Source organism: Melanostigma gelatinosum, assembly GCF_949748355.1.
Source record: "Melanostigma gelatinosum genome assembly, chromosome: 2".
Lineage (NCBI taxonomy): Eukaryota > Metazoa > Chordata > Actinopteri > Perciformes > Zoarcidae > Melanostigma > Melanostigma gelatinosum.
In genome coordinates this window covers 9,478,038-9,505,651 of record NC_136635.1, presented here as the reverse complement: position 1 = coordinate 9,505,651, position 27,614 = coordinate 9,478,038, and the positions used below count along the sequence as shown (strand labels likewise).

Genomic DNA, 27,614 nt, shown 5'->3' with positions numbered 1-27,614 from the left:
CGGTGAACTATTATACACAACAGAGAAGAATTAAGGGTTTCACCTTCACACATGGTCATGTCTGTGGCTGTCTGTTCATGTGTTGGTGGTGTCTATGTGTGGATGTGCTTCTATGAGTTAGTGTGTGTGTGTGTCTCTGCCTTTATCTCTGTATGTGTGCTTTCCAATCTTTTTGTCAGGATTGCACTGTGTCCTGATCTCATCCCATAATAAACACACGCAGGTCATCTCTACGAAGTGGTGACCATCTACTGGATGTAAGGCTCCCCCCCCCCCCCCCCCCCCCCCTCACATCTCCCTGTCTCGCTCTGTCTCTCTCTGGGGCTTTACTAGGAAAGCTGCTTATCGGAGGCAAAAGAAAGCAGCGACAGATAGGTGGATGGATGGGAAGGCAGATAGATGAATCCTGTCTGATATGACGTACGGACGGACTGACTGATCGATGACGTCTGGCTGGTAGCTTGGTTATTTCAGTGGCATACAGACTGACAAGAGGGCTGTCCTGCTGACTAATGGGGTCTATTAGTTAAGAACACTTGAACAAATCATTAAAGATTAAGACTCAAAGTCTTCAAAGGTTTATTTATTTGTTGACCGACTTTCTGACTGTGTTTACCACCATGGTGGTCCTAATAAAATACGAGTGCTTCATGGGTCGATGCTTCATGGGTTATCAAAGTCTGGAGATATTATGTGCATATTGTTTTTTGACATCAAAACCTATGAAAGGACTAAAAATAAATAATAATAATTAATTGATAATAAATAATAATGACAATAAATAATTGATCAAGTACTGTATGCATAGTCAAAGCCTGATATTATGTATCTGTGTCAGAAAACACATTAGTGAGCCGCACTGTTGCACTGGGCGACACTTTACTTCTGTTCGATCCTCATGGGCTGTGTCGTGTGCTTTGAGTCGACCCTACGGTACTTGGACCATCCCATTCCAAAAGTTGGAAAGTATTGATGTGTTCACACAATGTTGGTTTTGGTCCTGTGATGGGAATTGTTTGCACTCACAAAAGTACAGAATATCAGCAGCTTTGTGCTTGTTGCTTTATTATAGAGGTGAACTGTCGAGTACGTATCTGCATCAGTTGTGCTTGAAAAATGTGAAAACCATCATAAAACTGACTTAATTCAACAAGCAACTTGTAGATTTGTTTAAGTCATGTGAAACTAAGATGGCTGTGTTGTCATTTGAACTGGGTGGATTAATGAACCAATGACTGACTGACTTACTGGCTTGCTTCATGGCTAACTGGTTGTCTGTTAGTCTGGCCTGTCCTGTGCTTGCAAGGGTAAATGAAAGATACACTGTTGATAAAGCTGAGAGTCGATTATGAATTATGAAGCCTAAATACCTGTGCACATCCTGGGCTACTTCTAGCTCTAACAAGAGATGAGCAAAGGATTACTGAGACAAATTCCTGGTACTCTTCTCATCATGTGGATTACTGCTCAACCCCTTCTTTCCTCGAACCCTTAACCTGAACTCCTGACCCAGAGACATAACCTCTGACCTTCCCTTGACACTACCTTATCTCCTCGACATCAGGCTGATAGCGAACACTCTTTCTGTAAAGCATAAGCAGCTATAGATCTAGGAATGCAAACACTACCTGGAAATTATTCTTTGCTGTTGATGGAGAAGAGGTCAAGGTTGAGGGTGAAAGGAGGCGTATCTTGGTGTCGGTGTGTATGCATGAAGCTGATTGGATGCACATTTGTGATGACATAAAGAGAAATGGTGAAGGAGAGAGAAAAATAGACTATGGTGGGTGTCCTGGTGGCTCCCTTAGTAGAAACATGTACCACATACAAATCTGGGTTTAATGGCTCAGATGTGCATGTGTAATAAAGTGCATTTTGTGTGTCTCTGTGCATTTTATTTGAAGAAAACATAGTTCATGTTCCAGGCGTTATGTGTGCACTATTTCTCTGAAGGGTCATGCTTTTTAAGGAGCCCGTTTAGTTAAATATGAAGAACACTCTTCACCTTCAACTACTGACCTTACATCCTGCAGCCAACCCTGTAATGTGTTCTTCTGTTGTGAGGGGTTTATGACCTTTCATGTCGCATGAATAACAGCCAATAGATCAAAGCTTATTGTAATACCTAGAGCTCTAAACAAATAGCAATGCGGACAGACACTGAGACGGACATGTACACTCACAGGGAGATAATTATAAGAAAAGAGAAAGTCGAAATAGAAGCCAACCTTGGATGGTGCGTTTGAAGAAGGCCTTGCAGGCCTCACAGGATGCCACTCCATAGTGGTACCCTGACGCAATGTCCCCGCACACCAGACACAGCCTCTTGGGCATCGAATTTAACATGTACTCGCACTTTATTTGTGAATCTTCCCCAATAGTTGACGAACAGTCCTCGTAACGCTTTGATCCGGGGCCGCCAGCAGGACCGAGGGGCCCTGCGTTGGAGCCGTAAAGGCTGGGGGAGTCTAGGCCGTTGGGGTGGCCGTTCATCGTGGACGAATAGGAGCCTGAGGCGTCGCTGGAGCCACCAGGGGAGTGATGGTTGAGGCTGTCAGTCAGGGAGGCAGGACTAGACGGCTCAGTCTTTATATAAGAGGACGGACAGTTAGACTCAAGGTGGCGCTCCTTACTGGACATTCTGCAGAGAAGCCTGAGGGGGTGAGAAAGGAACAAATAGAAGAAGAATTATAAGAAAATGTCACGTGCAAAATGTCAGAAAAATGATGGATACTTGTAAAGAAAAGAGAGAAAACCAAGAGAGGGAAGGGTTAGAGGGAAGGCAGAGCAAGAGGAGAAGACGAATAGATTCAGTGAAGGCGATTGTTTGAAAGTCCAATTATAGCAATCATTTGTTCTAATGTTGTAGTATTTGCTCACTGTCACTTTCAATGATGGATTTGTATTTTTTTTACTTCGCCGGGCAAGTTCTATAAATGACACACATACATGAACACACACAATCCATCCGTCACATTTGTTGTTCTTTTCCTAAGAGAAGTGAGAGAGAGAGAGCTGTGCAGAGGGGGAGAGGGACGAGGCAATAAGTAAGAGAGTTAAATACAAAAACCAAACACATTGTGCTTCATGAGGGGCAGCGTGTGTAAAATAGAGAAGCAGAGAAGCATCTACAGCACCACACAGTCACACAAACACATACACATGCTCGGGGCCGACGGTCATCCGTCACTTTCCAGTCAATAGATCCTTGTTCTACATGAGGGTAATCAGTAAGCAGCCTCTCTGCTGCTCAATCATCCCAAAGACAGCCTTACACATACATGACGCCAACACGCACACCCACCACTCACATACCCAAGCACACACTCACAGATAGTTTAAGAAGTTAGAGGAAGCCATGCAATACAAAACTGTTTGAAAAGACAAAAACATCTCTGCTAATCCGTGCCCTGTTACTGTATTCCTCTCCTCATCTATTTTTCTTCTCTACTGTCTCTCACTTCCTCCACTCAGCTTCCCTTTCTCCCTCTCCCTCTCCCTCTTCCTTCTTTCTCTCCCTAAGGAGGCGACTGGTGTCTTGTTAATGGCAGTTGTAATTAACAGCAATCTTCTCTCTGCCCATATCTCTCCATCCCTCCTTTTGTCTACCTTACTATCTATCTGCCTGTCTCCGTATCATCTCCTATTCACTGCCATCTCTCTCTCTCTCTCTTCCTCATGGCATTACAACTCTCTATTCCTCTAACCCTGCCCTCCCTCCCTTCTCTATCTTTTCATTGTTAAAGGCAGAAAGCACAAAAGGGGTTTTTAATTAAGGCAGGATGCTGCTAAACGAGGGGCTTCTAAAGTCCAGTCGGCCTGTAAAAGATCCCTGTTCTACAGGGACCCATAAAACACAGACAGCGCCTTGACAGGGAATGGAGAGCCAGTTGGGAGAGAGAAGGGTCGGGGAATGGGGAATGGATATAGAGAGGAAAAGAGGTCGGCAGACAGACAGCCAGACAAAGCAGACAGAAGGAGAAAAAGGAGTTGCAGTGACGGATGATAGCCTCATGATAGACAGCAGTTTCAGATCTGAATTGTTCGGTTTCTAATGTGCTTTAATGTGTTTGATGAGCAGCAAGATGCGACAAAGCGGCCCTCTTCCTTCAGCCAAACCTACACGTGCACTTTAAGCCAAAAAACGCCTTTCCCAGAAATTCAGTGCTTTTCATTCGAGTCAATTTTTCCTTTCATAAAGTGACATTACATTTATAATGTAAAATACTTTGGCCTTTTCCCACCCCCCTTTCTATTATATGTTTTATTTCCACCACCACTTCGCCCCTCCCCTCAATGCAAGTTCCTCTAATTCAGTGACTCCATTAATCGTGGCTTTGTGGTATTCACCAATGTCTATAAATCCGTTTATCTGATGCTAAGGTCTTCAGTTTGAAAGGAAAGGGGGGGACGGCGAGAAAGGTTTGGACACAAATCAAGAAAGGAAGTTAAAAAGGAGTTAAAAAAAGAGATGGGAAAGAGTCAATGGAGGGATAAGGAAGTAGAGACAGAAACACACTTAAGGTGCTAGAAAAAGCAAGGAAGAAATACATGTAAATAAGGGAAAGAGCGACGGGATGTTGAGAGATCAGACAGCATTGCCTGTGTTCTAGCAGAGGGAGAGGAAATACAGTGGTGACAGAAAAAGAGAGGAGAGCCATTTACAGTTTTTCTCAATTGCTAAAACACTAAAACCCATTGGCTGAACAAAGTTCTCAGTTGCCTGAACTCATTTAGCTAATTGTGCAGTCTGTTGTCAATACCTTAAACTATGTCACATGGTGAAACACAATTTGCAGATCTCACTTAGACTTTTCAGCAAAACTCTAAACACATTCTCAGTCTCAAAACACATTCTGCACTCTAATGCACATGTCATCCATACTGGTAAACACAAGTGGCAACAATCAAATACAAATAGAGAACACATGTCATTGATTAAACACAATCACTCAAAATTGATTTCACTTGTATCAAATGATGTCACACAACCAATATAAGCCAGTTTAGAGAGCAAACAGGTGGTTGAAGGTGATGTCGACGAAGTGCTCTGGCCTGACCCAGCCCAAAGACAAGAGGAAGCACATTGATGACATGTTGACTTCTTTGATTTTTGTCCCTTTTACTGTAGTATTGTATACTGTAGTAGGCCTACAGTGCATTGTAGGCTGTATAATGTACAATAAACAAATTGTATGGCCTTGAACATCGTGCTTTCTATTTGTTACAGTAACAGTACTGACTGCTCAATAGATGTTGACTGGTTGCAGGTTCATATCAACAAAGAACAAGAATTACAGTATCACAGAGACAAAGGACACGTTTGTGAGCTGCAGGGTACAGTACTGTAAAAATAGGGGTACAAGGAGGAGGAAGAACAAAATAAATTGCAAAGAGCAAAGCACAGTAGTAATTTCTGATCAATTTTGAGCTACTGTAATAGAACATGTTTTCGTTCATGTGAAATTTGTTTTGAGATTAAAAATCGACTTCTCCCTGAGAAATATATGTTTTGAACAATGTGTTTTCAATTTATTTGTGTATTGTTTACTGACTGCTTGATAGTGTATATTATTTTGATCACTTTGTTTGTGATTTGAGAGCAGTGTTTGATTTTGAGCACAGGTAAAACTGTTTTGAGGCGAAAGTTTCATTTTGCAAGAGGATTCAGAGGTTTTGTAAATAGTGCTTGAAGATGAGGTTTTGTGTTTACAGTTTTGAGAGAATGGGGGACCGTTTCAATAAATGTGTCTTAGCAATCGAGAAAAACTGTAAGTAGATGATGTGATGGTGATGATTTAATCTCTCCTTTTTCACTCTTTATGCTCTTTTGTGCCCCCCTCCCTTCGACCGTCAATCCCTCTGAGTACCATTAAGTGAAAGAGTTTAAGTGCCAAAAGATCTCAGGCGCTTTTTTACTCTCGCTCTCTCTCAAAGTCTCATCTATCTCTCTTTCCTTCACCCTTTTCATTCATCCTCTCTGCTCCGTTTCTCTTTTTCTCTGTCGTCTCTTTTTCTCCAACACACATCTTTTCTACGCTCTCTCTCTCTCTCTCTCTCTCTCTCTCTCTCTCTCTCTCTCTCTCTGCTTATAAATGAAACATAATGGCAGTCGAAGGGGGAGGAATAAAAAGAATAAAAAAAGAAGACATGCGTTCAGAGGAGAGAAGATTAAGAAATCACAGCCAGTGCGCTGTGCCGAGCGAGAGGTTGAATGCATTTATGTATGTATGTTATCAGTATAATTATGCCGCTATGTAACGACGGCTCAGTGCTGAAAGAGCAGTCTTATTGTGCCTGCCTGCTCTTCAGATGAGTGCGCAGAGAGAGGGAAGGGGTTCGGTCTCGTTTTTTTTGTTATCAATTCTTTATGTTTTTAGGTGTTTAAAGAGGTTGATATAAAGAGGAAAAGGCTTGAGTGTGTTTCTTTTTGTTTCTTCACAAGCGGCTCAAAGACGTGAGCAGTGCGTTACGTATGAGATGATTGCGGTAAAACACAAAGAAGAGCAGTAATCAGATTTCAGACTTAGCTGTTTTGCTTAATTCTGTTACAGAAGAGGGGTTTTGAATATAATTTTCTTCCTGCTATTCTGTTCATGTTGATGCACTAACAGGGTGTAAGACATTTTCTTATATGTATTTAACTGGGTCATGAAGAAAGTAAGTATTTATTTTGTTCAATTCTTAAACATTTTGGGTGATTTCAGAACACTTCCCTGTTTGTCTGTTTTTTCATGTGTATTTGTTGATGGAAAAAATGGCAATTTTGCTTCAATGGCTACATCTTTTATATTTAAAAAAATGTATTTACTTGTAGAGTTGACGGATAGTTTTAATAAATAATGTTAAACGTCAAATAAAAAAGAAGGTTAACTGACAGACACTTTCATCCAATATTCTTTTCAGCTCTTTGAAATAACAAACTTGATAGTAGTTCACCGTGAGTCTATTACAGTGACAACAGCCCACCTTTACCTGTTTGACCACCCACACAGTGTTTGTGACACCAACAGGATGTGACACTATTTCACAAACAGCCAGAGCAAAAGGACAAAAGTGGCTGTTTAGTTCCTGCAGACATCAACTATTCAGCAGGCCTATTTACCTGTCCCTGACTGAGGTAGGACACACACACACACACACACACACACACACACACACACACACACACACACACACACACACACACACACACACACACACACACAAGAAAGATTACCACCTTCCCTTGTCTCCATTTCCAGCTCGATCCCTGTCATTTTCTCTTTGGTCCGATTTCTTTTTTTCACAGTGACTCATGAAACAGAGATAAATATGTGGACGCGAGAGAGAGAGAGAGAGAGAGAGAGAGAGAGAGAGAGCGAGCGAGAGAGAGAGAGAGAGAGAGAATCAAATGATGTCGAAAACAGAAAGAAAGAAGAATGTTTTTTCCTGTGTGTTTTGAAGGAAGGTGGGACATTTTAGTATGACAAGCTGTCATTAGAGCGGTGGGCTGATGCAGCGCCCTGACAACTGGCAGGGACAAACATACAATCATCGTATTAGAGCAACTACTGTACTCTCTGCCTCAGTGTCTCTGGGCTGTTCACTGTGTGCTCTCTTAGTGTCTGTGTGCACTTGTCCCCCTTTTATGACATACAATCTTTGTACGACTGCCTCGCTAGATGGCAGCCGTAAATACAAACTGGTCCTCAAACAATTCCAAACTGTTCTCGTCCCGCCCCAGGTTCAAGAAGGAGAGAGAAGCCGTGTAAGTAGCTGCGAGCTAAATAAAGGTTTAGAACAGACAGCCTGGGTGTCATTTTACATTCGCCGCTCACTTTTAGAGGTTTGGATAACACTCAAAGTTTGTTCATAAACACTGACAAGAGGACGTCTCAGAAGTTAAATAATTAAGAGTCCGTCCATTCTTTGTTAAAAGCTCTGTTTTCGAGGTCCACTCGCCGTGTGAAACTGCTTCTCCCACTGCTCTCTCTCTCTCGATGCATTTTGCAATACACACAGCCGATTGGCCGTTGCATTTTGCAATACACACAGCCGATTGGCTGAGTAGCATCACGTGAGATGATCTACAACTCGTGTAGCCTAATTGGTCGGTGCGTTTCCTGGACTGCTGACCGAGAGCCGTAAAGGCTAGAAAAGCTGCGCAGGTTAATATAGAAGCGCTCCGCCAAAATGTATAATTCTCAATTATCCATCATTATACGTCCGGGTCCGGATAGGACAGCGTCTGGGTCCGGACCGCGGTCTGCCTATTAGTGACCCCTGGTGTAGAGGAATGAAGCATCTCACTGCCCTAAGAATATGAAAAAAGCAAGGTAAAAGCAATCAGAATGAGTAGAGAATAAGAGCAGAGGGGAAAACAGAGAGGAAAGAGAAGTGGTAGCAATAGAGACAGAGTAGAGAGAAGTGCTGACAATGTAACTACCACGGGTTGGCTAATACCTTTCTATCATACCAAGCATTGTGCTCTCCATGCTGATAAGAACACAGTCCAACTAGCAAAAAGAGAGAGAGAGAGAGAAAACCTTACACAATTCTATCTAGATGATACCGGCAGTGCTTTGGGAGGAAGGGGAAGTGAAGGAAGGATAGAAGACAGAAAAGAAAATACATTGAATTAAAGAATGGGGTAAGAAGGGGAATAGGAGCAAAGAAATGCAGTTACATTTCCATAGTCAAATGAATAGAACGATTTCATCAATGGACAGAATTGCTTTTTCAGCCCTCACACTCCTCTGTTTATTTGTCTTTCTTTGCTCTATTTCTCTCTCTTTTCAACGCGCTCCTATCTGTGGAGGGTTGTTGAACTGCTTGTCAGCTTGTTAGTTCGATACACGCAATGGTGAGTGTGCACACAAGCACAAAAACACACACACACACACACACACATGCACCTAAACTTGACTAGTAAGCTGCACGCACAGGTTCAAAAAGAGTAGGTTACAGCTGTTGATAAAGAATTACAGCGAGAACGTATTTTCTATTATCTGAGGGTTGAATGATTGGATCGGGACAGAGAAAAACATAAACAAACACATGTACAAATGCAAAAAAAATAAAAACATATATGTGTTTGAAATTCTGTGTGCCATTTTCTAGTGAAGTAGTTATTGAATCTGTGTTTTTACATGAGCATTGTGTACAGTGTGGGCACAGTTTAAAGGCAGAGAAAGAGAGAGAAAATAATCTGTGTGTTGCCGTGTGTTTGAGTTGAGCTCCATAGACTCACAGCGTGCCGATGATTATAGTTGTTTTCATGGTAAAAAAACCCAAATAAAATAAAAAATAAACACTCACAGCGACAGTCAATCCGAACCACTCTCCCTCCTACTGAGCTCTCTCTCGCCCTCTCTATCCCGCTCTCTTTGGGTCTCTTTCACTTCTCACACAACACACACGCTGTCATTCTCTTCTCTCCTTCTCGTGCATCCACACACACCACCTTACCGCCCCACACACATACACACACACCAGGGAGCAGATCAATTGTTACAGTGTTAGTCGGGCAGGAAACCTGTAATTCACTTCATTGGTTGCAGAATAAACCCCTGATTACATGCAATCAATGTGATAATGGCTAAAACACATTCTGCCCAATGGGCTGTCGGGCTGTAAAGAGAGGAGAGTAAATGTGAGTGTGCGTGTCTATATTCCTGAGTGTTTGTGTGTTTAGACACCAAGACTCTTTCTAGGTATGAATTTGAATGTAACAAACACAGATCTACACACACCTATGGTGTGCACAACAATCCGCAAACACATACAGGGGAGTGAAATGAATTGGGTAAGACTTACAGGGGCACACTAGTGGGGCTAAAGCTGTTATGTTGCACCCTGGAGTTTATAAAGTTCACACACACACACACACACACACACACACACACACACACCCTCTAGATGTGAATGGATAAACAGTGGGAGACAGCACACACACAGGGCAGGCTCGGCCAAACACGATTGATTAAGAATCATGTGCGCTCCAAACTGCAGACTGCAAACTATTCAGGAATGTCATGTTGTGTCTGGTGATATCAATACATTTCATATGTCTTTAATCATCATACAGGGGGGTTCATACAACTCCTCTTCACATCCTCTTCTCTGATATTTTCCTCGTCTTTTCTCTTCTCGTAACAGGTGAGATCATATTCAACATTTTTAAGGGAGTTCCTTTTCCTCTCAAAGTCTCCCCTGGTCTGTACAAAGGATGATTTAGATTTGAGAGTCTGACTGTGTGTGTGTGTGTGTGTAGTTATTTAAGTGGAAAGATATGAAAAGGTTGAGCTTGTTCAGGAAAAAATGTGAAGGCAGTGCACCTCTTGTGTGTGTGTGTGTGTGTGTGTGTGTCAGATGGGAATCTTGATGATTTAGGTCATTTTCTTGCGGAGCAGTGGCTGATTAGTGCGTTGCTGCCAGGCACTATCTTTGTCACCATGTCTCTCTCTCCTTACCTCTCTCTTTGTCTCTCTCTTTGTCTCTCTCGCTCTCTTTCTGTCTTTTTTATCTGTTGTGTGTCATTGTGTTTGTAGGTTGTCTACTGTAAGACCAGTGCTATAATCCTCTAAAACAGCTCAACTCCATCCCGCATGCTGCACATCACGGGTACAGTTTACAGTTAGCGTGTTAACTATATACAAGTATTTACCGTATATACAAAATAATCAAATACATAAATTACAGCAAATTAGATGTCTAAATCAGATCTGTTTTGGGACTTGGCAGACTAAACAGCATACCTTGTACTTTTACTGGAAAGGCTGAAGAGTGTAAATCAATTCAAATGATTGAATCCATCTTTTCGTTCGGTAAACCTTTTAAAGAAGACGGTGCATGTGCCAAATGTGAAATTACCAATCAAAACAAATTACACATAAACATCTAATTTGTTTTGAATTAACACATTCACACACTGCGTATTCACAGGATATCGGCAGGAAGTGTGTTTGTGCAGGGTTGTAAGGGTGGTACATTGTAGGCTGGTTCCTTAATAAAGGAAAGGTCATTGATCAAGGTTAGTATGCGTCCCTCTTTCTATGTGTGTGTGTGTGTGTGTGTGTGTGGATAAGCAGTGTTATCGCAAAGCATTAGGGGTGCAACAGCCCTTCGAAACACTTACCGACACTTACCACACACACACACATACACAATCGTACACATTTGACCATTCATGTAGACGTACAGCTCTCCTTGTCTCTCTCTCTCTCTCTCTCTCTCTCTCGCTCTCTCTCTCGCTCTCTCTCTCTCTCTCTCTCTCTCTCGCTCTCTCTCTCATACTCAGACAGATAGAAGCCGGGGCAAGGTGCCGTATCAAATGATATTGCGCAGAGGTAATAATAAAGTGTTGAAAAAAAAACAAAATATCCCCCATCGGATTAAAAACACATTTTATTAAGCAGATGGTGAAAGAGGATTTCCACTCTAGTAAATATGACAGGGCTTTCAAATGTGACATGGGACGGAGGCAGAGAGAGGGGAGGGGAGGAAGAGGGAAACAGACAAGGAGGGAATGGGAACAGAGAGCGCAATGCTGCAAAAGAGAGGAGAGACAGAAAGAGGGGGGGAGAGAGAGAGAGAGAGAGAGAAGTAAAGTGGTGCTTGATCAGAGGGGGAAAAAGTGGTAAAAAAAGGAGAAAAGGAAATGTGGGAAAGGAGAGGAGACATAAGCGAGTAGAGAGTCAAAGCTGCATTCTTTAAGCAGATCAGATTTGGGGAAATTGGGCTGTCACTACAGGATTGTGATGATTTACACCTATCCATCACAGGGAGAGAGAGAAGCAGCACTAGAGTATGTACAATAATGCACAGCATCTGGGAATAAAATAAAAACGAAAAAATCAAGAAGGTCCGTCCTAAACAGGCTGAGTGCTTACTTCTCAATTCAGAATTCAATCTTCTATAAACTACACTGATACGTACACAAAGGTAGTGACTGGTAACGATCCAGCCAGTTCATTACCTTTACCGGATGGTGACATTACGTGACAGGTACTGAGGGTCAAAATAAGAAAGTCAATGTTGTAAATTATGTGAAATAAAATTTTAAAATAATGCTGGAACATTACCCAAATGTATTAAATAGTAATTTGAAATGACTATTGCACGTTTTGAATTGACCGTAACTGTAACTTCACCAGCTTCTGTTGACACTCGTCCCCTTTGCCTCCTCTCCTGATCTTCCCTCTCTTCCCTCCTGCCCCCCCCCCCCCCCGCCCTCCCCCTCCCTCCCCTCACTGCTGGCTGCTGCACCTTTCAGCCTCGCTCCTGGACCATCTGTTAGGGAATCTAATTCACATCCAGTCATAATCAGGTTTGCTGGAGTGCCCAATGTCTCTGCCTCCCTGTCTGTCTCTGTCCCTTTCTGACCTACCAGCTTTCTGCTGTCTATTTTACATTCTTAGATTTTTTTTCTCATTTCTGTACAGTGTCCATGTCAGCCTGTCTCAATTCAATTTGGTGCATTTCATCAACATCTTCCTCCTTATTTCCCTCTCTTTATTAACAAGAAACTGCCACTCGTGCAAGGACTTGTGACAGTGATAGAACAAATCAATCTGATCTGATCAGTGTGTGGATTTTTAGGTTTTAAATCATTTGCTTAATTCATTGGTACAAAGTGTCTGTGAAACTATTGCTTGTGTTTGCAGCATTGACTTTGCTATCACGTGGCTTTGAATTTCACTTTCCCAAGAAAGAAAGCAAGTTACAACAACTTAAATACATTTTAATATTCAAATTCATTTATTAGCATGAATTTGACATTGCATGGAAAATGAGGTGCTGCATCGACATCTTGACTGTGCATGTTTCGGTGTGTGTGTGTGTGTGTGTGTGTGTGTGTTTATCCATGACTGAGAATAAGGCGAGTTGAGTTGAAGGGGGTGGAAGTTAATGAGAGGTGAGTGTCTGAAACCGTCTCTCTCTCTCTTACGCTCTCTCTCTGCACCAGCAGTAATCCTCTTCTATAAATCTGCAATCCAATCAGCATTGTCCACACTTACACACATGTACACACACGCGCACACACACACACACACAGAGCTGTTGGGAGGCCCATCTGTGTGTTAAGGCAATCTGCTTTATCATTATGATTACATTGGGCTCAGTTTACAGCAATGTGTGAGTGTGAGTGTGTGTGTGTATTCAAGCGCACCATGGCTGCCTGACATTAATCACATTCCCATGGTTTGATGGCCTAAATAAAAAGAGGAATAATATTGTTGCTGTGCAATGAAAAAAACAAAAAAACAAATTACCGGTAGGAATTTCTTCATAATTCAAAAAAGGTTAAATTCCAGCCAAATCTCAAGGAAACAAAGCAAAGTTTTTCACATTACTTCTTAGATCAAAGACATCAAAAGATTGTTGATGGATGCCATCCTTTATATGCATTTTGGAAAATGTAATTTGGACCACAAATTCTGTTGTACCAGAATTGAAATTGGACGCATTTAGTGTGTGTTTACGTCTAAATCCAATCAACACAGTTGGAGGTCAGATATCCTGGAGGAAATGCGTATGTGATCTCATACTGAATGTGTGTGTGTGTCTACAAATACTCTCCTTCTACTTTGTGATGTATGCATGCATGGGTATTTACACTACCTTCATCTTAACCATTTAGTGCCGAATAATTCATTGATTTTATGCCCTTTTTAAAAAAAGAATGGGCCCTCTTCATTGATTATTTAATGTTGCCATGTCACAGTAGGAAAAGCAGAGGCGTAAAGAATCAAAGGAATAACGACTGAACTCCATTCAGTTGCTTCAGTCTCAGGTCCTGGTTATTGTGCATACTGTCTCACTATCACACTGTCAAGACACTTTCTGCGACACTTAAATTGAGCCATCGTTGATGTTGTTAGTCAGGCAGGAAGCATGGAGGCCACAAAAAGTCCGGCAGTGCGAGCGGGAGGGGAGGTCGATGGGTCAAACAAACACGGGTCCTTCCTCAAGGAGACCGCTGCTCGTGCCACATGTGAAACAAGAAGTCAGCATTGATCGATTGGTCACGTGTCTTCCGTACTCAAGTAACATCTGAGGCCTGGCATAGTTTTGTCAGTTGAATTCGCAATTACAATTTTAACTGCAGCTTGTTTTAACCCTAACCCCAAAAAGTTGAATCAATGCAGCACAGATAATGCGCCCAAATGTGGAGTTTAGCGTGTAGCGTCTATTTGTGTGCAAGAACGGCATGTGCGACTTGAAGCCATGGCGTGACTCCCTAGCCTCTGGCACACACACACACACACACACACACACACACACACACACCTACACACACACACACACACACACACACACACACACACACACACACACACACACACACACACACACACACACACACAGTCACATTGTGCAGGTAACACTGCTCCTGGTGATTGGCTGAGAGCCTGTGTGAGAATGGCTTGCCAGTCCTCTAATTGGCTTGACCCAGACTAAGCCTGAAATCCTATTGGACTAAGACTTCCCAGTCTACAGTGCGCACACAGAAACACACACACACACACATACACACACACACACAGAAATGTACAGGGCTGTGCAAAAGCCTTTGATCAATGGTTGGATCAATAGTGTGTTTATATGCTGCAACAACAGAAACATTCTTCATGATAATGTTCATCAAGATAATCATGTTGGTTTGTGAGATCATGCAGCATTATGTCACTAACATCCAGAGAGCACATCTCAACACATCAAATATTTTACAAATGTTTGCAGGCATATCTGAGCCTTTTTGTGTTTACAATGGAATTGAATAATGTCATTAATTAAATGATGATTGAAAATGATTGGCAGTGCTGGGTTACGACACTCTCAGGTGAGAAAATAAAAATAGAATACAAACATGCCTAAAAAAATGAAAGTTTTGCAATCTGGGGCTCTTTCTCCTCTCCAGAGAAAACGTACGATGATTAAAAGAGCGAGAGAGGAAGTGAGCGGGAGGGTGAATATGAAGAGGAAAGTCTGCCTGTGTGTGTAATGTGTCACACATTTACTGTGTTTCAACATGATACAAGCAGCATATTTACAGTTTATGTTCTAAGACTGGACTCAGGCAGCCCTCAGTTTCACCTGCCTCATACAATACAAACGTAGAACTGCTTTCCACCTTAGAGCTGGAAAAATGTCCCTTTAGTTTCAACTTTTCATGCTTTACTGCAAATGCAGATGGCATAGGGGACTAATGTTATGGTAATAGTGACTGTCCTTCAACCAAGTGAAAGGATTTAAAGTCTTTGTGCTGCGACGCATTTGCACTACTGAAGTGTCCGTGAGCCAGATGTTGAATCTCGCTTTCCTTTGATGGCCCATATATACCGTAGAAATATAACCAAACAAAGACGGTGCTACAGGTGAAGAAAAATAAATATGTAGCAGTATTAGTACATCATTCCAAAAATAAAACATTTGTCTTTGAACACTGAGTAAACCGTGTTAAGCAGAATTGGTAGTCGACACTGCTCACATACACGCACACAAAACGAAATATTATGAGGCAGAAAATGAAGCCCTTTCTCTTATCTTCTCTTTGCCATGGTTTCTAAACATTTATAGCTCAGTTACAAGTAAAAATTGCTGAGCAAATGTTTAACACGTACACCAAATACAGTGAAAGCTTGAACTGGGCCTCACCGTGACAATGGCCTGTTGTCACTGATAATCAGAAATATTTGGGTTTGTAATTATATGGAATCTTAGCAGTCACTCTATGAAGCCATGAATTTTTTTTAACTCCAAAAAAGAAAATCTGATGAAATACAAACTGCTGATTCTGCTTTTTTTACGGCTATGCTTTTAAAGGAGGTACATCTGCTTATTGCAAAGAGTAAGTTTGACTGCTGCACGCAGTAACACAAAAGCAGAGCATCTTACTACGGATCTAATAAATACGTGTCTGCAGAAAATGTAAAAAGTACTTCAATCAGTTCGTACATACAGCCTTCTTCCATGGCATAAGGGAAGGAAGAAATACTTGGTGGAAGAAATAAATAAATGAAGACGAAGAAAAGATACATACAGTATATATAACCCTCGTACATTAATAGATCGTATAGAGGAACGTTCTCAGCACTGTCTCTCTCTCTCTCTCTCTCTCTCTCTCTCTCTCTCTCTCTCTCTCAGACAGACGGACCACTGAAAACACTGGCTTCTGATGTCTCAAAGTGCTCGTCTTTCCTTTCTTTTTCATCTGCGGGTTATAGAGGTCAAGTGTGCCTTTTGTGTAAAACTGAACCGAACAGATTCCTAGATTCTCCTTCTTTTACATTTATTCGCTCTTTTCCTTCCTTTTCTATGTGTCTTTGGTCCCCTCTTCATTGGGTCTTACCTGGGGTTGTAGAGGGCATGTGCGTCTCTCATGTGGTTGGCCTCCAGTGGATCGTAGCTTTGGTGCATCCTCCAGGCGCCAGCGCCGCATTTACTATAGGTTGACTTGGAGATATCGTCACTGCTGCTGTTCACCAATGGCCCCTTCGATAAGTTCATTCTGTAGGCGGGGACAAAGTGAGAGAAGAAGGGGTGAAAATACAGCCAGTGTGGAGACATGACCTTCTTAATGCTACTTGGGGGTGTTTGATTAACTATCAAACTATTTACTATCAAGTAAAAAATACAAAATCTGTTCGAAAAAAAAAATGAAAAATCAGTTATTAAATGAAAACATATGTATCGACATTAAACTCATGTAATACAACTGTAAAAAATGTGGAGAATTATTTTGGGAAATGGATGAAAAAAAGAAAAAATGTAATAATAAAATAAATATGAGTTACAAATGAAGCTAAAACACACGCAACACACACATTCAGCGTTCACTTTCTGTTTGTCCTAATGCCTGCAGTTCACATAACAAACAGCTACAGAACACGCAAACGGTGACAGTATACGACTAAGGACAGTAGTTGTGTAGTCGTGCACAGGCAGGACACATTTAGAGAGATAGGACAGTCAGGTTCGAAGACGTGTGGAACGACAGAGCGACGCACAGGCCGACATGCTGAGGGCACCGACGAGCAGACAGACAGGCAAGCTGTCAGCCAGACGGATGCACAGGTTGTGCCTTTAGACCAGTACATGAGACCTTTGTCCTGGAATGAGTTAAGAAATTCCTGAGAAATGGATGTCCGTGGTCCGTGCGCCGGATGTGGAGGATGCGTCAGTCTGTTAATTGAACGTCAGAGGAGTTTTATCAGGTTTAGCCTTTACAAAGAGGCTTTCAGACTCAGGGAATAAAAAAGTAAAAGCACCCGAGGAGGGACTGCTATCCGTCAATCAAAACCAGCACTGTCGTCATGGGAAGAGCTGTCGCCGGGGTGATAAGGTCACTTTGGGCAACAGAATCAAAACCATCCATTGCAAAAAATGAAATCAAAAAAATAACACGGCATGCGAAAAAAAGGGACAATACTTAAAGCTGATGTCAAAGAGGAGAGAAGGCAGGGTTTATAATAAAATGGCATGCGTGGCCTATATTTAAACAAAAGCATCAGGGGAGAATAGAGCGGGGCTGCTGGGAAGAAAAGCACTTCATTACCGGCGGACAACATGTCGAAAATACAGGAACTAATTTGGACTGGGGAACAATTGTCAGAACACAACGAGTAATCGTTCTAAAATAATGCATTAGAGACGCCTGCTGGCAATGCTCGAGGCCTCTCTGTGCTTTACATTTTGAGCATTTTTATGTATTTTTTGCATAATGACAGAAAATAAAAAAATGATTATGGGCCTAAAAAGGGAGGAATACGTTAATATCTATATTTAACTTTAAAACTTTGCTGGGAAATATACTAATTGAAAAAGTATTTTGTTACATTGGTTTATGAAAAATACTGACCAATCTTTTCATGTCAAATCAAAAAACCTTGGAGCTGTTTAAGTAATGCAAGGAGCTTAGTCATAATCTTATCTCTCCTCAGTTATTGTTGTTTTGGTTTAGCTGGACTTTTCCTGTCATTACGTGTGTGTATGTCTGTGTGTGTGTGTGTGTGTGTGTGTGTGTTATCTCAGACTTTGTGTATCCGTAAACAGAGCAGGATGTTGGTATGTGTCACAAACACATGTTTAGCACACAAACACACACCACACAGAAATGTGTGTTAGCTGTGTGTGTGTGACGGTGTCCCACTGCGGGTTGCGGTTCAGGTGAGGGCTACGTATTCGGACAGGTAGACAGACCAATCACTCGTCTGACAGACACCCTCCCTCCAGCCACAGAGCTGGGTTGGCTCAGTGAGAGGTGGAGGGCCAGTGTGTGTGTAATATGTAGGTTTTAGTTCCACTCTGGTGAAAAGGAGGAATCGATATCTCGCTGCTGCTGCTGCTGCTGCTTCAGACACTTATTGGCTTTGGTTGCGGTGTCACAATGCTATATAGACAGGCAACACTTAATACTGCTTTTTTTTATTGGGGGAGTGTCCCAGTGTCACAGCAGACTAAGGTGCACCCACTACCATGTACACATGATGTTGTTAGTTTTCTCATCCAACAAGCCGTTATGTGGATTGTGTGCTTCTGCAGGCAAACACAGCAGACAGTAAATGGAAGTAAATAAAGAGGAAGAAAGAGGGACACATTAAACTCACATTATAACAATGAAGTGACTTACTTATTTAGCTTTACATCCTCATTACCACAAACTATGAGATGCACTTCAGAGAGAAAATCTGAGTTTAACACGTTTTGAAATAAAATCACAATTTCAATATTTAAGCTAAATTTTTTTTTTTGATTTAGCAGAATTCACCTCCAGCCACTGTTTTTAATACATCATACCTGATGGCAAGGTAATCGGATATTTTTACCGATATCTTTGTTCATCCCAGAAGATTATATTTAGGCTGAGAGGCATCTTGAAATCAGCAGACAATCATTTAAATCAGGCATCAACAGCCGTGTGTTATTCTATTCAATAAAGGGTCATTTTAAGAGAGAAGAAGTACACGCGGTATTGGTTCAGTAATAATTATGAATAAAAGGGCAGTTCGTATCAAATTTAGTCTCTGCCGAATTTGATTCATTGTAAGCATTCAAAAGCTTAAAGTATTTACACATCAACACAATAAATAGCTCAGGTCATGAATTACACATGCATACAAAGTAAAAGGAGAGAATAAAGGAGAGGAGTATTAACCTATGTGATTCTACCTGACCTGTTTCACGCTCCTGTCCCTACATGTAAACTGCACCAGCACACACACGCACACACACGCACACACACGTGCTCACATTACGGATGTGTGTGTGTGTGTGTGTGTGTGTGTGTGTGTGTGTGTATAAAAGTAGGGAGATCGTGGGTGTCTTTCTGATGCTCAGTGACTCACTCATGTGTTGCTGGCCCATCTGTGAACAGAATGACCATGACACCATAAGTGTGTGTGCGCCTCTGTGTGTGTGTGTGTGTGTGTGTGTGTGTGACATGGTGATGCAGTGATTGATGAGACAGTTGCCATTCTTGCTTATGCAAAACGCACCTATCCCTGAAGGGAGCAAATGCCACAACACACACACACACACACATGCACACACATATACGCACAGGGCTGCAACTGCCCTACCTAATTACCCCTCTCGTCAGGGCAGCGTGATGTCTTCCAGTCACGTATCCCATAAATATCCACATATGTGTAGTTCCATAAACATTCATAAACAACCATTGCAGACAATCATGAACAAAAAACCAAGACGACAAATGAATTTGCAGGATAATCGAGTCCACCTCCTCTGCGTCAGTAGAGCATAAATACACACTTTTGCCTGCAACAATTTGCAATAACACAAACCGGACAAAGCGCAATAGAAAAGAAATGTAACTGTTCAATTTCTTGCATCTTATAAATAAAACTGCGGCTCTTTTTCTTTTAAAAACTAGGCTCCTAGGTACTAAAATGTGGTGAGACTGTACACATTGTGCTGTTATTCCTGATATAGTGCGATGTAATTGTTGAAAATGTCAATTTAATATCTGCATATGTGATATAATAATGACGTATTCGTAAAATATCAAGTGTCATAAATAGAGTCCAACAACGACATGTATTTGTGTATGTGTTGGGGAGACTTTAAATTGATCATTACATAATCATAAATACTGAGCGCATCAACATATTTATATGTGTGTGATTATGCTTCTCCGGGCAAATGGCATGTGCATCAGGGCAGGTGGGGTTCGACGCTGCAGCCCTTTGTGTGTCTGAGTGGATGTGGATGTGTGTGCGCGTTAGCGTTAGCGACGGGAGCTGTTAGCGGGGCAGGCGGCAGATGGGCTGTCGGCCTTAATAGGGACTGAGCGGGTGCAGAAAGGTGACAGCTTCACGAGGGAGGGGTGTGTGGGAAGGGAGAGGAGGGAGTGTGTGTGTGTGGGGGGGGGGGAATGGTGAAGGAAGAAGGGGATAAAGGGGAAATGGATTGTCTGCGGAGGTCAAGAAAAGTGCGTATCAGCCTAATAGAGGCTATTGAGGACAAGAAGCGCCGCGACTACCTGAAAAAGTTCAAAAACAGTGATCGACGCTGAGGGCATTTCTGCACTTCTTCATATATAAAATGCTCGTTCGTTGTCATATCTGGTCAGATATGGTCTTTAGTTTGTTTGTGAAAAAGGCCGATTGTGGAGCGATAATTTGGGGGCAAAGAAACAGGAACACCATTTGTAAACCTGTAGGATGAGCTGCATCCTCAACAGATTTGTCAGAGACCTTTCCCTTTCCTCACACCAAAGAAGCTTGTATCTACATGTCTCCTCTATTTTACACAAACAGGCACACATTACATACTAAACTATTTGCATGAAGAGACATTTCACTTGTTTCTTTTTCCTTTATCAATAGAATCTCACGAGTGCTATGCTTCGGTGTGTGAAAGCTTCTCAGTGGTTATTGAATCACTGTTCTCTGATTTAGAAAAGGCTGTTGTAGGAAAGTTAGACGGAGCTTATTTGTCACATGCACGATAAAGTTGGTAAATTACACCGACGGAGATGCAAAGTGCTCAAAGGGACGCACAGAAAGAGAAAAAGCAGAGAGAGGCAGACTGAAAAAAAAACTAAAGCGAGAGGTGGGGTGGCGGGCTGGCTTGTCATTCTCTCCCCATCAGGCACACACATGAAGCATGATGGGAGGATGAGGGGAGGAATATTTCACTGTCAGTCGGAAGGCGACATGGTCATTCATTTCTCTCTCTCCCTCTTAGTCTCTTTCCATGTCGCTTTCTACTGTATCTTTCCCCTGTTGTGTTTTTGAACCCCCTAACACACTGTCGAACCATTGACAATGTAATCATACTATACAAGGCCTGGTAGAGGGGGAGAACTGTCCAAGCAGCCGATCTATAAGGCTCTCCCCACGGACACAGAGGAAGAGAGAGGGAGAGGAACAGCAAGACAGAAAGAACAAAAAACAGACAAGACGTTTGAACCTGCATCATTCTCTCGATCCTCTTTATCTCATGCGCACACACACACACACACACACACGCGCGTGCATACACACACACACATGCGTGCATACACAGCACCTCTCCATCTAAATCTGTTCTATTGTGGCCCGGTCTCCGCTGTCTCCTCCCATTAGAGGTGAGAGGCAGCATTAGAGGCCCTGAGCACGACACTATGGGCGTACCCGCACACACACACACACACACACACACACACACACACACACACACACACACACACACACACACACACACACACACACACACACACACACACACACACTCACACACTCACACACTCTCCTGTTTGGAAGCGCAGCTCAATAATTTACCGAGTGAACAGCTAGTAACTCCTTTACTAAAATAAATAAAGCCACAGCAGTAACAGTGCAATAACAGAGCTAAATACAACAGAATTTAAGAAAAGTCTATATTATCTCAAATTAAACAGAGAGATCTATAAAAAAAACCTGTTAAAATCATACAGAAGAAGGGAAATAACAGGCTTTTGACGCTGAACGCTACATTTTAAACAGTGGCAAAGACTCGAAGCTGCCCTGCTACGTTCAGTAGAAACGTCAGAACAGTTCGTAACAGCAAAAGGAGTAATTCTTAGCCATGGCATAAATTATTTGATAGATTGTTATAAGAGTAATAATCAATGAATGCACATTTTGATGTATGGATGACAAAACACAAGGAATGAGCGGATGAGCGGCGTGGAGCGAGGGGAGGGGAGGAAGGATAAGAGATGAGAAGAGATGAGATGAGCGGCGTTGCCTCTCACTATATATCACTCTCTCTCTCTCTTCTTTCAATCAGCGCTTTGGCATTCAATCACAACACACACTCACATACACACGTTCAGCTTCACCGTCAGTGTGGTGTAATGGCTAATTGCAGTGAGTGTGTGTGTGCGTGTGTGTGTGTCACAGCTGGTGCAGTCTCTCTTACTGCTCTTTCAACACATAAAGGCTGACACTGACCCATGACAGACACACACACACACACACAGAATTGAGGGATTAAGTATACATCAGAGAAAATTCATCAAAACCATATGAAAGTGTGAGTGATGGTGTGTCTTCAATATCTGCAAAAGTGTATGAATGTGTCATTTAATTTTTGCCACAATTTGGTTACTTTTTAGCTGCAAATGTTTGTGAGGGTGTATGTTTGTGTGCATGTGTGTGTGTGCACGCATGTGTGCGTTCATGCGTACATGCGTGTCCAGCGGACCCCTAAGTGCTGGTGTCAGACAAAAGCACCCCCCCCCCCTCCTGCTTCCCACCTCTTGCTCGGTCTCTCTCTCATTGCATCTCTCTCCCCCTCTCGCTCTCTCTCGCTTTACGGGACTGAATTACCACTGGAATGCCCGGACCCTTCACATGAGAGAGGCTGCCGTATGCATGAGTGTGTGTGTGTGTGCGTGTTACTGTGGGTGTTAGTGTGCGTGTGTGTCTAGGCTTAGACAATGCAAAAACTGACAGACAAGGAATGCCGTAGGGACAGACGGACAGGAAAACTGACACACAAAAAGAAGAACACCTCCTCATACAGGCTACCAATGGGTCACACACACACACACACACACACACACACACACACACACACACACACACACACAATGTGGACAGGCAGGCACGAACCCATGCATGACTACAAACAGATGCAAATGCACACACACACACACACACACACACACACACACACACACAATGTGGACAGGCAGGCACGAACCCATGCATGACTACAAACAGATGCAAATGTACACACACACACACACACACATACACACACACACACACACTCATACACAGCCAACAAATCAGTGTGGCACATATTGACATGCTTTGACAGATGAATTAAGTAAATGATTTTATAAGGAGATTAAAAGGATTTTAATTTACGCAATCTCTCTTTGGTCCCCCCCCCCCTCCCCTTCCCTCCCACCAATGAGCTACACTCGCTCTCCCTCTCTGCTGCTTTTTCTCCCTCATGGCCTGAGAAAAAAAAAAGAGTGCACGAAGGACTGACCAAAAAAAAAAAGAATTTCTTTGCATTCTCATTAATTCCGCAGATGTTGGTCTTTTTTTCCCCCCCAACAGTTTCAGCGACAGCAAAGGTTCACGAAAGCTTCCTTTTTTAAGTGACTACAACATTTTTACAAAGCTGCACTATTTTGTTTTTAGTTGAATAGCACCGGCTGATCATTTGAACGAAGAGAGTGTAATCAGAACGGTCGGCCTTCAAAGTTTCAAGAATGTTATTTTCTTCAGTTCATTTATTATGTTATGTCACCATGAAAAATAAATCATGATCAAATCTTTAAGGTCATGGGTGTTGCTCCTAAAATGTACCGACACAATAGAATACGTGTGTTGCGCTGCTTTCATTGCTGTCGTGACGCACTCTAATACTTGCAGGGTAGAAATCGTGCGCTATCACCTGCACCCGATTAATCATTAAAGCTGTTCAATAGCAAATAAATACCAGTAAAACAACATTATTTGGTTCAGATTTGTCTGGCATGTAAGAATACTATGTGATGAATTTACATTTTTCATCAAGGGCATACTTTGACACGAGTGCATTTTCAAACATGCAACAAACTCTTTGAACAGACAATTTAGATTTTCACTCACAATTACCAACAATTGATTTGCATAACATTTCCTCGCAATAAAATAAAATAATTTAAAACCGTGATTGAAATCATTCCTGCTGCTCTCTCGCTCCCACACACAGCTACATCTTTGACTGAATGATCAGCACGGACGCTGTGCAATGCTCACCTCCCGTCTCCTTCACACCCGCTGACAAAAAAAACACCAAATCCACCGAAGTCACTGCAGGAAATATATCCTAATGATATGCAAATGCTATGTATATGGTGGCATGAGGGGAATGCAATTATGTTAACAGCTTAAGCGGTACTTGTTGTTATTATTATTATCATCGGTATGATCATTATCCCTAATATTTTAATTAGTGCAGGAAAGCAGTGCCTGCGAGCTAAAGAGGGGAAGCCTGAGCAGAGAAGAGAGAACGCTGGATGGATGGAGGGATGGAGGGAGGAGCGGACAGACGGACAGAAGAAAGAATGGACAAGAGGATTTCTTAATATGCGAGAGCGTTCCCAGCTTACATGCTCTTGCAGAAACACACACACACACACACACACACACACACACACACACACACACAGGTAAAGCAACACATTCCACTGTTCACATGACATGAAAGTGTTTTTCCCTGTTAATATATCTGTGCTTAATTTCTGAGCAGAGCTCTCACGCTACACACTTCATCAAAACCTGGCCAGAATACAGAGTTCAATGTTTCTAACCTGAATTGCTGTTGCTCTTAAAATACATCACACTGTGTTGCAGTTGAGAGACCAGCGCATAGACTCTGTTCAGACACAGTGAGTTGAGTCCTTACAGTTGGAAATGTTCTGAATTCATACTTTTGCTCATCCAGTCAAATGATTTACAAAATGAAATCAGTGTGTTTGAAGTCAAAGGCTTTTGTTGACAAGGTGAGTCTTTGCTCGGGTCAAAGAAAACTCAAAAGCCTAATTCATGACATTGCACTGCTATTTAAAAACGTAGGATTAAAATCCCTTTAAGGTGTATGTTTTATTATTATTGTTTCAATATGTATAAAATTACATGAAAGGCATCACTCCTTAGGCATTTTCAAATATCTATTATGTTTTGCAAATCAAATCAGAAGAAACAAACAAAAATCGGATTCTTAAAATGACGAAAGACAAGTTTAATGGTAAATAAATGATTTCGCCATCTGCTCTTTTTACTGTCTAATGTTGCCTCTTTATTCCACATACTGTGTAGGTTAGAGGGTCTCTGCATGTAAAAGACACTCACACACACACACACACACACACACACACATACAAAGGTCAGACAACTTCAAAGTACACTAAAAAAACGACGTGTTTCTTTAAACATCTCAATAATGTTCAGGAAACACATCAGGAAGTCATTCTGCATCGGCTTCTGATTCAACTCTGTCCTTTCTGTTCACCACCGACGACTTTCTACCGTAAGGACGCTCAACCTGAGGCTGTGATTCACTTTGCCTCATTTTAATCTATTCGCTATAAAGCCATGACCTCTTAGAATGAAATCATGTATACAGTCATTTTTTATTTTCATACATATTACTATGAAATCCTGCCATTAATTAATGGCAATGAAAATGTGACAGTATCAGTGGCATTAGTGAGTTCGTACATGGACAGAGAGTGCAGTCCACCGACTGAATTACACTGGTCACTTGAGAATAATCCACGCTTTACAGTGGAATGTTTCAAAAAGATGGTAGATTTACTACACTTTATTCTCTGACTTTGTTTGTCCTTTTGTGCATTTTCATAAAGCGTACCTTACATGGTACTTGCACAATAACACACACACGCACACACGCACACACACACACACACGCACACACACACACACACACACACACACACACACACACACACACACACACACACACACACACACACACACACACACACACACACACACACACACACACACACACACACACACTGCTGTCTGTTCCGCCAATCAGTTCATCTGCATTTTTAACAGCGTCTTCAACATTCACCTAAAAGAGCAAAGCGTCGGCTAAAAGAGCAGCTCACACACACACACGTATGAGTGTGTGTAACTGTCTCAAATTCCTGTGCGGGGCCACACGCTGAGCTGCCCGTCTGAAATTCTACCTCCTCTGGCATTTAAGAGCGCAGCTCTCCCCCTTTCCCTCCTCCCTCCTCTCCTACGGGCCCTTCTCCTCCCGTCTCTCCACCTTTTTCTTGTAACCTCGATGGCCTGCTACCTCTCTGATTCTCTGCTTGGACGAACACACTCATAAAAACACACGTGCACGGCACACACACACACACACACACACACACACACACACACACACGCGTAGAGGACTCTGTCTGAGTTGCTGTTTTGTCCGGAGAACAACTTGACTCAAAGTGAAACAATGTCTTCAAAACAGAGAAAGTGACTGAGAAACTGTCTGTACGTTATTAATGAGTGTGTGTGTGCGTGCGTGCGTGTGTGTGTGTGTGCGTGTATGCAGGTGTGTTTGAGTGTATGTCTCGCTCCCAGGTGGAGGGACAGAAATTCCGCTCTTCTACCCACTGAGTAAGAGCTGCTGTCCGGATACCGCAGACACAGACAGACAGACACACACACACACACACACACACACACACGCACACACACACACACACGCACACACACACACACAGACACACACAGACAGTGAACCCGTGCTACCTGACAGCAGAAACAACCTTGACATGGTGCCGGCCACCTCTGCTGCATACCAGCACATACACACACAAACATTCACACACTCACACTCAATGACACACAATGACAAGTTGAATGATGAATAAAAAGATTCGATAAAAAGGTAAAATTTACCTACTCTTGATCAGAGTGCATTAAAAAACACTCGGATAACGGGTGTCCTACCGACTCCATCGGCGATGCCGGGTCATTGTCAAGACAACCTCCTCCAGGAAAAAAAAACAAACAAGAAAATTCAAAAAAATCAAAGTTTTTATATCTTTCCTCCTCTTCTTTCTCCGGTCTTCCTCTCTCTCGGTCCTTCCTTCCGCTTGGAGGGAGCAATACAATTACCAGGCTGTGCGCTGCCTGGACTGATCGGCTCTGCGTGTGTGTAGATGTGAGGGAGCGTGAGTGTGTGTGTATGTGACAGCCTGGGAGATGGGGGCTATAGGTGCACACACAGCCAGCCAGCCAGGCAGTTGGGACGGAAAGCTGTGCCGCTGTCCTAATCAACGACTTAAAGCCCCGATAGCTGCTCATGAATATTAAGCAGCGTTTTGCATATGCAGTCCCTCAGGCCCCGGTTCTGCTGCTATTGGTGGTGACTTGACCAATGGCTGCGGGGAGGGGAGGAGGAAGGGGTGGAGACAAGGAGGGAGAGAGAGAGAGAGAGGGAGAGAGAGGGAGAAGAGCAGGTGGAGAGGGAGGGATCAGACAAAGAGCAATAGAGGGGAAGAGAAGAGGGAGGGAGGAAGGAAAAGAGGGAGCGGAGAGGAGAAAGAGACAGGTGAGGGGAGATTTAAAGCACGACATCCCGCTCTCCCTCTTTCTTTC

General features: G+C 42.5%; 1 protein-coding gene across 2 annotated transcripts in view; it reads right to left on the bottom strand.

The window, feature by feature from the left end:
- Positions 1-27,131, bottom strand: part of esrrga (estrogen-related receptor gamma a) — a gene marked incomplete at its 3' end in the record, with an annotated part of 66,625 nt that extends 39,494 nt beyond the window's left edge. For both annotated transcript variants that reach the window (XM_079286739.1, XM_079286738.1), the window contains exons 1-3: positions 26,917-27,131; positions 16,337-16,495; positions 2,229-2,653 (exon numbers count right to left, since the gene is read on the bottom strand). In XM_079286739.1, the coding sequence (XP_079142865.1) occupies positions 2,229-2,653; positions 16,337-16,495; positions 26,917-26,972 (640 nt within the window). In that variant the 5' untranslated portion in view covers positions 26,973-27,131. The remainder of the gene's footprint in view (positions 1-2,228; positions 2,654-16,336; positions 16,496-26,916) is intronic.
- Positions 27,132-27,614: the final 483 nt, after the last annotated feature.